The 12,405-nt window shown below is 35.8% G+C and overlaps 1 protein-coding gene across 7 annotated transcripts in view; it reads left to right on the top strand.

Moving 5' to 3' along the window:
* The window catches only part of Zfp91 (ZFP91 zinc finger protein, atypical E3 ubiquitin ligase), a 32,384-nt gene that overhangs the window by 16,309 nt on the left and 3,670 nt on the right, over window positions 1–12,405 (top strand). For 2 of the 7 annotated variants that reach the window (XM_034520260.2, XM_034520244.2), the window contains exons 3-10: window positions 4,522–4,728; window positions 4,944–4,980; window positions 5,565–5,666; window positions 6,587–6,721; window positions 7,421–7,471; window positions 7,801–7,879; window positions 8,948–9,062; window positions 11,936–12,035. In XM_034520260.2, the coding sequence (XP_034376151.1) occupies window positions 4,522–4,728; window positions 4,944–4,980; window positions 5,565–5,666; window positions 6,587–6,721; window positions 7,421–7,471; window positions 7,801–7,879; window positions 8,948–9,062; window positions 11,936–12,035 (826 nt within the window). Of the gene's footprint in view, window positions 1–4,503; window positions 4,729–4,943; window positions 4,981–5,564; window positions 5,671–6,586; window positions 6,722–7,420; window positions 7,472–7,800; window positions 7,880–8,947; window positions 9,063–11,935; window positions 12,036–12,405 lie in introns of all 7 variants that reach the window. The other 5 variants (XM_076918065.1, XM_034520227.2, XM_034520235.2 and 2 more) reach the window with 4 other exon arrangements.

Raw genomic sequence — 12,405 nt, 5'->3', positions numbered from 1 at the left:
TAAGGGCTTATCAGGATGACCAAAATATCTGAGCCTACTTCTTTGTTCTAGCCTAAGATTTAGATTCCTGCCTGAAATTATAGGAGTCATTTTATTATTACTTTCTTTTTTTTTTTTTTTTTTTTTTTTTTTTTTGGAAAGTAACAATTTGGTTTTACGCTACATCTTTGGGCTATCTATAGCTTTATGCCATCATTGCCCTAGCATAATTTTAAAGGCAGGACAGATTGTAAGTCAGTAGTTTTATGGCTAGGTTGGTGTTTGCATTTCTCTTTTGGTAGTCTACATAATACCTTCACAAACCAAAGACACTAAAACAAAAGTGAAGGTTCTATGTAGACACCAGCTCACCCTCTCCATGTTCAGTAAGTTTTGTGGGAGTTGTTTTCAGCAATGGAGATTTGCTGTCAGTTCAAAGAGAGCCATCTATTGTCTTGTCAATAGCCTGGGTTGTTTGGAGGGATTTCCATGGGACCCCTTTGACCCACAATGCAACTGAATGTAATCTAGTCCCAGTATTAAAAGCTTTTTTGGCAATAAGAAATAGCTAGCTGGGATTCCATCTTCTTCATTATTTGGAGAATTCATTAGGATCACCTTCATATATTTTAGGAAGTTTACACTGAATTAGGTTTCCATACCACCACTCAGATACCCTGTAATTCTAGCTATCCCTCCCTGAGTTTCCATCCTCAACCCCATCTCTCCTCCTCCTCCTACCTTACCATCTTGTCCTCATCACCCAGCCTCACTCTCAGTCCACCCATAAAATCTACTTCTCTCTTCCAGGGAGATCCATGTGTACCCACCTAGACATAACCTATCTGGGTCTATGGACTGCTGCATACTTACCATTTTAACAGCTAATATCCACATATATGTGAATGCATACAATCTTTATCTTTTGGGATCTATGGGTTGTTTTTTTAGTTCTGGCCATTTGCATTTCTAGTTGATATTCCATCTGCAAAATTCATAATGTCGTTCTTTTTAACAGCTGTGAAATACTTGGTGGTGTAAATATACCACACTTTCTTTATCCGTTCCTCTATTGAGGGATTTCTAGATTGTTTCCAGTTTATGGCTGTTATGAATAGAGCAGCAGTGAATACGATTGAACAAGTGTTCTTGTGGTAGGATGCAGTATCTTTTGGGTGTGTGCCAACTAGGGATATAAGCTAGATCTTGAGGTAGATAGATTCCCAATTTTCTGAGCATCCACCATATTGCTTTTCATCTACTAGCGATGGAGAAGTATTCCTCTCACTCCACATCCTTACCAATTTGAGAAGCTTAAATTATTGTCATTCTTACAGGTGTAAAATGGAATCCCAAAGTAGCTTTGATTTGCATTTCTCAGATGGCTAAAGATGTTGAACTTTTGTTTCTCTGCCATTTGGGTTTCCTCTGTTGAGAATTCTGTTTAGATCTATACCTCATGTGTTGAAAGTAGTATTTGTTTTATTTTGTTTTGAGTTTTAACAGGATTAATTTTTTTGTTGTTGTTGTTTTTTGTCTTTTTTGGATACCAGGTTTCTTGATTTCTTTATATTTTAGGATATTAATCCTCTGTCAGATATAGTTGGTAAAAAAAAAATCTTTTCACATTCTGTAGACTGCTGCTTTGTTATTAGAGTAAAGGAGAATGGCTCTATGGCAGTCAGGAGGAAGGCCTACTTCCTAACAGACCACTTAGCTATGAGTTCATTTGTGGATTAATCTACTGAAGTTGGAGCTCATGATTCAGTCACTTCTGAAGGCTCAGCATTGTTATGTCTGCTTACATTGTACAAGGGTTCTAGTTACTTCATTCTCTCCAACACTGTTTTTTGTTTTGTTTTGTTTTTTTTACTTTTATCTGCATTTATTTTATGCTGAATTTATTCCCGTGCCATGAGCTTTTGTTTCTTCAGTTTCTTCTGGGATATCTTTTTCTTCTGTGCAACCTCCTCTTCTGGCTTTGGAACAATCTGCTCCTTCTCAGTGAGGATCATCTCAGTGTGGCAGGGGGAGCTCATGTATTAATCATGGATTAATCCAGCCATGAGCCCTGTAGTTTCGTCGGCGCATCTTAAGTGCCTTGTTCACCTGGATGTGTTCAACGACTAGAGAATCTACATCTAAACCCTTAAGCTCAGCATTACTCTCTGCGTTTTTAAGCATGTGCAGCAAAAACTCTGAGCTCTTCTTTGGCCACCGTCCCTGAGTCCAGCCCCACTATTTCGCCTGGGCACACCTACCAACTCCACCATTATACCGACGGAAGGGCACACATTGCTTTTTTAAAGTGACATCCTTCAGGTACTTGGTAGCTTTGCGGATGTGCATGCCCTTGATGGCCTGAGCAGTTTCCCACGTGTTCTTAAAGTGAACACGAAGGTTTGAGCCTCGCGATTTACAAGATTTCGTGGGGTTTTCTAGGTCAAGAGAGTAGCGAACCATCTTCATGGGTCACCTTTCGCCGCTTACAGGAAGCGCTCCAACACTGTTTTTATAACCATCCTAGTCACACTCTTGCTACCATTGGCCTCTGAGTACAAAGCACTGTTTACAAAGATTATTCTAGGCCTTAAAATCTAGTAGAATTGGCATTTTTAACATTGTAACATGTTTGTTGGAGTTTATGTTTTCATGAAGCTTTGTCATACATTTGTATAGTTATCAGAATGATATATAAGACATGATACTACATTGCTATGTTGATGACATTATAAATGAATTGAGCCTTTTGTTATTTACATATTTTAAAACCTGGAACTACATTTAACTATGAGTTTACTGTACAGGTGAATTTAAATTCATGGTGTGAATGTTAGTAAGATTTAGCATCAAGGAAAGGCATTCCTGTTAGGAAATTCCTTTTACATAATTTTTAGCAACACTGTAGTTGACATATCTTGAATTGTAATTCTTTTTGCTACCTCTAGTTCTGGTTCTCTTTCTGAGACCACTTTCTTCATTTAACGTGGAGATAATGGTTAGAATGCCATGAATCAATTTTTTGGCTCTGTTTTGCATTAAATTTTTTATGAAACAAGGTACTGTTTGGCAATGAAAAATATTTTACTTAGGGTAACAACATCAGGATAAGTGTTCTAGTATTTGAAGCTTTAGTACTTAGTATGCTTGCATGAACATTGGTACAAGGGCATTTTACCAAGTGTCTAAGTCAGAAGGCAGTATGTTTCAGCAAACTTTAACTGTCTTAGAGACAGGTGAGACCTTAAATTGAAGACCCCATTGCTGTGATTTTTATCAGTACATACAACAGCCATATCATATTCAAGACATAGCATTTTACCACACAGTTTCCCATCTTCTGGCTCTTATATTCTTTCCTCCCTTCCACAATATTCCCTGAGCCTTGGAGTGGATAGCATAGATGTTCTGCATAGGACTAAGCACTCAGCGGTCACTTATTCTTTGCACTTTAATTAGTTAAGGGTCTCTATTAAAGAAGCTTCTCTAATCAAGGCTGAGAAAGCATCAAACAGTAAATGTAAACATAAATTAAAGCAATGTGATATGTCTGGTTAGGAAAAAAACAGTAATAGGTTTCCCTTCTTATCCTGGTTCCCTACCAGCTAAGGGGTTTTGATCAGGTTTTCCCTGAGCATAAATTTGCTCTTAAGGGATGAACTTCAAATTCAGTTCAGAAAACAGTTGATCACCCCATAACAGTCGTACCATTTTATAGAAATGGGTACATCTTGCCTGGCAGATCAGTTTTATAGAACACAGGGTCCAAAACTGGATGAGACTGTTAATAATAATAAGACTGTTTCTAGCACTGTGCAGAGTACATTTCAATCTTATAAAGTTGAGTCAGCAGGGGCAAAGCATCCAGTTCAGTTCCGACCTCATTTTTGTCTTGCAATCAAAGTGGTTTATTCAGCAGCAGTATATACTGACCATTCAGTTCTAGTGGGCAGTTGTCCTTGGTTTTTTTTTTTTTTTTTTTTTTTTTTTTTTTTTTTTTTAAAAACAAACAAATCTTGCTGGTCTTAATTCATGATCCTTCTATACTACCCTGAATGATGGATTATTGGAATCCTACCTACCTCACATGTCATAGAGTTACTATTGATGTGATAAAACACTATAACCATGGCAACTCTTATAAAAGGAAGCATTTACCTGGGGCTTACTTACAGGTTCAAAGGTTTAGTCCATTGTGAGCATTGGAGGTCATGCAGGCAGACATGATGGTGGAGAATGGGCTGAGAGTGGTACATCCGGATTTAAAGACAGAAATTCTAAGCCTGGCTTGAGCATTTGAAACCCTCAAAGCCCGCCCCACAGTGAAACATTTCATCCAACAAGGCCACACCTACTCCAGCAAGGGCACACTAATAGTTCTACTTGATAATAACTAAGCATTCAAATACAGGAGCCTATGGGGGCTATTCAATTTTTTTTTCTTTTTTTTTTTTTCCTGTTGCTGCTGCTTACAGTTTACTAGATTTTTAAGAATGGTTACTGGTTAACTAAAATCTTGAAAAGAATTATGTTTTCATCTAGATCCCAAGGAAGAGAAAGAAGATGATTCTGTCCTCCCTCAGGAAGTTTCCATTACTGCAACTAGACCTAGCCGGAGCTGGCGCAGTAGTAGCAGGACCTCTGTCTCTCGCCTTCGAGACAGTGAGAATACTCGGAGCTCTAGGTCCAAGACTGGCTCATTGCAACTCGTCTGCAAGACAGAACCAATTACAGATCAACTTGATTATGGTATGGTGCAAATACATTAGGCTTACTTCAGATACCTAATTGGTTCTTTAATCTGAAATGTAAATGTCTTAATTTTGGGGAACAGGTAATAATGTGGGTAGAATTTGTTCTAGAAATTGTAGATAGACTCCATTTATAAAACTGCTTCATACAGAAAGTTTACTTAAATCTTTGCCTATGCAAGTGTCTCAATAAAACTTGTTTTAATTTTCTAGACGTTCCAGAAGAACATCAGTCTCCCGGTGGCATTAGGTATAAAGTTTATTTCCTACTTACATCTTTGAATACTTTGTTGTATCAAATGATTAGGACAAATTCTATTTAATAGAATTTTTTAGCTGTTACTGAAACTAACTTGTTTTAAGTTGTCATACTTACTATTCCACATTTGATCTTGAATGGACCTTAAAATGTAAAACTTTTAGTTTCCTAGTTCCAAAAGCATCTTGAGTAATCTGTGGGTATGTTGGGCACCAATATAAAATAATGTCTTGCTGAGTGCCTTTCATAGTACTTTGGTAATTTAATTTTGGTTAATTATTGTGTGATGTAACACATTATCAGATGTAGAATTACAAAGTCAATTCTCTGAATCTTGGTTCCATTGAACAATTACCTCTCATTTTTATTTAAAAATGTTATATCATTTTTTTTTTTTGTAAGCTTTGAGCTCTAAGTATTACTTGTAGTAAAGTAACTTAGATTGTAGTCCAACCAGATCATAAGGATAAAAATTTTAGGTATGTGAATTTTTGGCTATGTGTAAGTATTCTAACTCAGTCCTATTAAACAATTTTTGAAATCAGAATTTATCATTTTTGTTTGCTTATTTGTAGTAGTGATGAGGAAGAGGAGGAGGAAGAAATGTTAATCAGTGAAGAGGAAATACCATTCAAAGATGACCCAAGAGATGAGACTTACAAGCCCCACCTTGAAAGGCATGTTTGAAATTTTACTGTACTCACCAGTGAAAAGATACATAAAGAATACACTGTTGTTTTTGTTGTATGATCAAGTAAATATACAAATAATTTAAATGAATGTTTTAGAGTTATAACATCTTTCTAATATATCCCTCTGTTTGATCTATTGAACTTTTAATATTATGAACTATACTTTTTAGTCGATATGTGCATGTTTTAGTAAGGTTTTCTGGAATGCTTATAATTGTTTTGCTTATATCTTATTTTTCCTTGTAATTATAGAGAAACTTGATTTTTATGTTTTCAGCCTGTCTTATTTTGGGTTACTATTGCTATGGTGAAACATCATCACCAAAAGCAAGTTGGAGAGGAAAGGGCTTATTTGCCTTACTTTTCCACGTCTATTGTCTATCATTGAAGAAAGTCAAGACAAAAATTCTAATGGGGATATGACCTCAAGACAAGTGCTAATGCATAGGCAATGGTAGGGCACTGCTTACTGCTTTGCTCAGCCTGCCCCCTTAGAGAACCCAGGACCACGAGCCTAGGTTTAGTCCCAACCACAGTGGGCTGGATTCTCCTCCATGAATCAGTAGTTAAAAAAATCTCCCTGCAGACCAATCTTGTGGAGATATTTTCACAACAGAGGCTCTCTCTTTTCAGATAGTTATAACATCAAGCTGATATAAAACTAGCCAGTATAGAGCAATATTTATCCATGGAGGCACACACACATGTGTATGCATGTATATATGCATACACACATCCTTGCTATAGGACAGGGGTATACAATTGGTATAAAATTGTGGTTTGTAAGCTGAGAATCACAGCTTCAGAATAATGAGATGATAAAACCTAAGCTTTATCCTATTATAGACTACCTTTAATGAAGCCTTTGTTAGAATATTTGTGTTGAAATATTTTTCTGTTTTCAGGGAGACCCCAAAGCCACGGAGGAAATCAGGGAAGGTGAAAGAAGAGAAAGAAAAGAAAGAAATTAAAGTGGAAGTAGAAGTAGAGGTTAAAGAAGAAGAGAATGAAATTAGGGAAGATGAGGAGCCTCCTAGGAAGTAAGTAGGCAGTTTCTACTAAAAGTGGAAATCTACCAATCAAAGCCACTAGTAGACAGATGCGCGCACATGCGTGCACGCACACATACATCCACATATTTCCAGGCATGGGGCACTTGCATTTAATCCAAGCATTTGGAAGGTGGGGACAAGCAGATATCTCTATGTAGGAGTATGATGAAGTCAACCTAGTCTACATATAATTCCAGACTAGCCATGGCTACAAAATGAGACCCTCTCTAAAAAACATAAACCCAAATGAGCAGTAGAGAAAACCAGAACAGTATCTCAAGTGTGTGTGTTCTAAAAAACTAATAGGTTAAATGATGCACAAATCTTAATCACACACTTTGTTGCAGAAATAAGTTTAAGTGCTTTATTTTCTTCCTGATTGCCTTTTTAAATTAATTACATTTACATGATGAACTTTTTACTATAACTAATTTTCAAGTAAAAACATTGAAATTTATCCAGATATTCCATAGTAATGCCTAGTTTACTCCAAAATAATAGTAAGAATGGGGAAAAAAAAAAGGAATGAAATTACCTCAGAGTAAATGTGGCTTGATGGCCAGCCAGATGTGTTTGTTTTTTTTTTGTATTGTTGGTTATCCTTGGTGTCTGCCACCTGTTACTTCAATCTTAGAATATGCCTTTTCATCTAGAATATTTAGTCAACTACTCTTTCTTAAATTACAGGAGAGGGAGAAGGCGAAAAGATGACAAAAGTCCACGGTTACCCAAAAGGAGGTGAGACTTGGGTCTGGTGCTAGGTATTTGATTGATTTTCCTAAACCGGGGTGTAGCGTCTTTAAAATTTTACAAATGTGGTTACCTAGTTTCATGATGCACACAGATGGTGTGTTTTCATTTTCATTACATGATGCTGAATTATCTGAAATTCTTAGTGCTTTTTACGTCTTATTAGCTTGCTAACTTATTGTTTGATGGTTTTTAAACCATCAAACATTGGGCAGTTTGATTACTTGTGTTCAAATTTTGTGAAACCTATTATCTATTATCACAGTATATATAGAATACTACTTGTGTTGCTAACTCTTCTGACATTCTGGCATTAGAAAAAAGCCTCCAATCCAGTATGTCCGTTGTGAGATGGAAGGATGTGGGACTGTTCTTGCTCACCCTCGCTATTTGCAGGTCAGTAAATTTTCTTTGTGTAGGATTTGTAAACACTGACATAAAATACAAGGAAAAATGTGCCTAAGTATAAAATTATATATACGTTGTCCCTATTCTATTTGTACTGATAGAATACCAGAGACTAGCAATATAAAGGACAAATTTATTGGCTTTTGATTCTGAATTCTTTACAAGTCTTAAGAATGTGGCACCAGCATCTGGAAAGGGGGCTTCTCAGTGTGCAAGGCTGAGGAACAAGAAGGAAGCATGAGGAGAAAATAAGGAACTGAGTTCAGTTTGTTAAAAATTTTAATCCATCTGTGGAATGGATTATAAATATATCTTAAGTATATCTCAGCATTATTGCATTGAAGACTTGAGTTTTCAACACAGGAACTTTGGAGGATACATTTAAACCTTCGCACATGTTATTAAATAATAGTAATAATAAAGTGCTGAAAAACCGGAACCCAAGTACAAGACATTTAGATTCTTACAGTGTTACAGTATTTCTAAAATGGAAGAGCAGATTATTGTGACAATACATACAGACACAGAATAATAGATTTTAGCTTTAATATATGTTAGGATAATATATATTAATGATTATAGCATTCAAACTAGTAATTTCTTTGAGATAATACAAAATGGAAGATTTTTTTTTTTGATACTTTTTTTCTTAACTTAATAGATATTTCTTTAACTGGTTGGGTTTCTGATTATAAGTCTGGCATGAAATAGGGATGTGAAATAGTGAAATGTTGCTTAGGAAATGGCTGTTAGTCTTTAGCAGACAAGTATAAGACTATGGCTTACTTTTGGATTATGATTCTACTACAGTAATTGTAATTACACTATTTTTTGTTTGGGACATGTAATATGCCATTTGACATACCCATTGCTATGTTTTTATTTTACAAATGAAAACTGGAACTTGGAATGTACATCCAAGATGACATTGTTAGTGAGTGACAAGAGCGGGCTAGGAGTTTTCTCTTCTACTTTTTCTTTACTTAGCAAAAAAAAAAAAAGGGTAGAGAAAACTTACTTTTTTCCCCCCTTTTTCCTTTGCTTTTGCTATTTTAGCACCACATTAAATACCAGCATTTGCTGAAAAAAAAATATGTATGTCCCCATCCCTCCTGTGGACGACTCTTCAGGCTCCAGAAACAACTCTTGCGACATGCGAAGCATCATACAGGTACATTTCTAAGTAAGAGGTTTACCAAATAGCTAAGCAAACTGCACTTGGGTATATAGACTGATAATAAAGTAAGATTTTCTAGTGCTGGTCTTCTTAACCTAGTTGTCAACCTAAGGAGAAAGTTATGAAAATAAATTTTAACAAAATATAAACATAAAAATTTAAATATGACATTTTTGAATTGGGCTTGGTCACACATTTTATAATCACAGCACTGGTAAAACTGAAGCAGGAGTTTGAGTTCCCAGCCAGATTGGACTATATACATAGAACCTGTTTCAAATGGTGGAGATAGAAAAGATGTAGAGTCTCATTAAGAGGTCCTAGCTGGCTTGGAACTCACTGTATAGACCAAACTGGCCTCAAGCTCCCAACAAACAGTCCTGATACAGTCTCCCAAGTATTATAATTGACACTGATATTCTGGTCTTAAATAGCCTTATTAGGGTTAAGCACTTGCCCTGAAAGAAGGAGGGCCAGAGAGATCAGATACCCTAGAACTCATGTAAGAGCCAGTTGGGCATGGTGGCTGCCTGTAATCCTAGTACTTGGGAAATAGATAGTATTTCTAGGGCAATCTGACTGGCTAGCTGAAATCAGTGCTTTCTGGGTTTCACAAGCAATCCTGGCTCAAAGAATGAGGTGGAGAGTGATCCCAGAAGACACCTAACTTCAACTTCAGTCCTTTGTATGTACCATACACATGCAAAAATAAATATTTTAAGCCAACAGACATGAATATTACAGAGTATGATCAGCTAGAGCTTTAGAACATTTATTCTTTGACTTTGTTTTTTTTTTTTTTGAGGGGGGTGTAATGGGAATATTGATCTTTAACTTAACATATATTCTGTGTCAGTTGTAAACTTACATACAGCCATGTTAATCCATCTACTCGATAACACTGTGATCAAAGAAACCCAGAAGTTTAGCACAATTAAGCAGTTTGTTAGTGACCATCTAGTAACGAACTAACAAAACTACAATTTATCAATTCTGCTGCAGGTAAATACTTGTCAGTAAAGATAGAAACTCGATCATAGCTGTTCAGGAATATTAATGAGAAAGCCTAAACAATAAAGGAGGCTTGCTTTAACTGTTAAATAGCTTGAGATGATTATATTATATATGTGGAGATCTTAAAATCTAGTTACTGAACTTGTTTGCAAATTTCTGTAGAAATAACTCAGACACAGAAGCTGATTAATGTTATGGAATAGGCTCAAATTCTATTCATTTATAGCCACAGACAATCTTGATGAAATTCTGCTTTAAGCATAAATTGAGTTACCTATTCCAATATATATACCATATCCAATTGGTATATAGTATATAGTACTTGAGAATTACGTGTGTTCTTTCCTCCTAAGTCTTGGACAATAAGACTTAGAATTCTCTTTGAAAAAAATATGTCTTTCCCCTCGCTGATAATGATGTATATACTCTATACTCTGTCAGGTGTATACCCAGCATAGGTGCTTGCCTGTTCTATGAGATTCCTCTTTACTCAGTTGTTGTCTTAGCTGTACAAAACCTTTTTGATTTTTATGAGGCTTGTCACTTGTCAGTTTTTACTGTTAATTCCTGGGCAGACAGAATCATATTTGGAAAGTCCTTTCCTACACCTATATCTTACATTTCTTCTAGCAGTTTTAGTGTTTTATGATTTACATTGAAGTTTTTGAAAACTTTTGTTTAATTTTTGTAGAAGGTGATACAAACAGGTCTGATTTCAGGAGACATCCAATTTTCCCAGTACCATTTGAAGATGTTGTCTGTCTCCATTGTTTTTGTGTTGGCATCTGTTTATTATTAAATTTTATAATGAAATATAATTTAATAATTTTTTAATTAAAATGTATTACTGCTGTAATAAACACCATGCCCCAAAACAACTTGGGGAGAAAAGGACTTATTACTTCTACATCCACTTTGTAGTCTATCAAAGGAAGTCAGGGCAGGAACTAAAGAAGATGCCATAGTAGACATTGTTTAGTGGCCTGCTCAGCATGCTTTCTAACCCAGAGGCTACCTGCCTGGTGGCACTGCTAGCAGTGAATTGAGAGCCCTGCAACATCAATCATTAATTAAGAAAGTGTACTACAGGCTTACCCACAAGCCAGTCTACTGGGGGCATTTTCTCAGTTGAGGTTTCTCTTTCAAAGTAGAGCTTATATTAAGCTTTATACATAATGCTAGACAACAGAACATCTTCAAATATCAGGTGACTATAGTTATGTGTATGTGTTTAGATTGTGTCTTTTATTCCATCAATCTACATATCTATTTTTATGCTGCTACCACATTGTTTTTTACTGTAGCTCTGAAATCTATTTTGAAATACAGAATGGTAATTCTTCAAGTATTGTTCTTTTTTGCTCAGGATTACTTTGGCTATCTAGGGTCTTTTAGGGTTATATAAAGAACAGAACGTCGAGGGCATTTTTATTTGGATTGCATTACATCTATAAATGTCTTAGTAGAACAGTCATTTTCATAATATTCTAATCCATACTCATGGCAGGGCTTTCTGTTTTATAGTGCATTTCTCAGTGTCTTTATTCAGATACTTAGTTTTCATCATCAGGGTCTTTTACCTCCATGTCTAGATATTTTAGTTTCTTTAAGGCTATTGTGAATGGTCCCATTCATTATTTTGCTCTTTGTTGTATAGAAAGGCTGCTTAATGTGTGGGATAATAATCAAACATTTTTTGATGTTAAATTTAGCTTTCTCAAAATACTTTCTCACTGTAAAGAGTGTGTTGTGTTCTGTGGAGTGACTGCCAGAAGACTTGCTCACCTACAAACTGCAGAAAGTACTTAGCAGGTGCCTTAACAGAGCATTGACCACATTACTTTTCTTCTTAGACCAGAGGGATTATATCTGTGAATATTGTGCTCGGGCCTTCAAGAGTTCCCACAACTTGGCAGTACACCGGATGATTCATACGGGCGAGAAGCCATTACAGTGAGTATTTACTTACTAGTGAACATCTAGGTACAAGTGCAATCATCTCACATAGATTTGTCCCTTCAAAACATTTCAGTTGACACTGCTATTTACTTTTACTAAATTAAAAACTAGATATTTATTAGAGAATTCTTTGTTGCTTTACTGTTCTTTTAAAATGTACTTTTATTAGTTTGAGAATTCTTCCTTAACCACTTTCCACTGAACCCAACCCCCTTATGAATGTAATTTATGCTGCCTGTGTGCTTGAGTATAGATAGGACTATCCACTGGAGTGAAGCATGCTTATTTTGTTGTTTCTTAAACAAACAAACAAAAAATTCTTCTAGTTAGATTTTCTAATTCTTCATAAGTATTGTCTGGATAT

Source organism: Arvicanthis niloticus, chromosome 1, assembly GCF_011762505.2.
Source record: "Arvicanthis niloticus isolate mArvNil1 chromosome 1, mArvNil1.pat.X, whole genome shotgun sequence".
NCBI classification, from domain to species: Eukaryota; Metazoa; Chordata; class Mammalia; order Rodentia; family Muridae; genus Arvicanthis; species Arvicanthis niloticus.
This window is presented reverse-complemented; position numbering and strand designations above follow the sequence as displayed.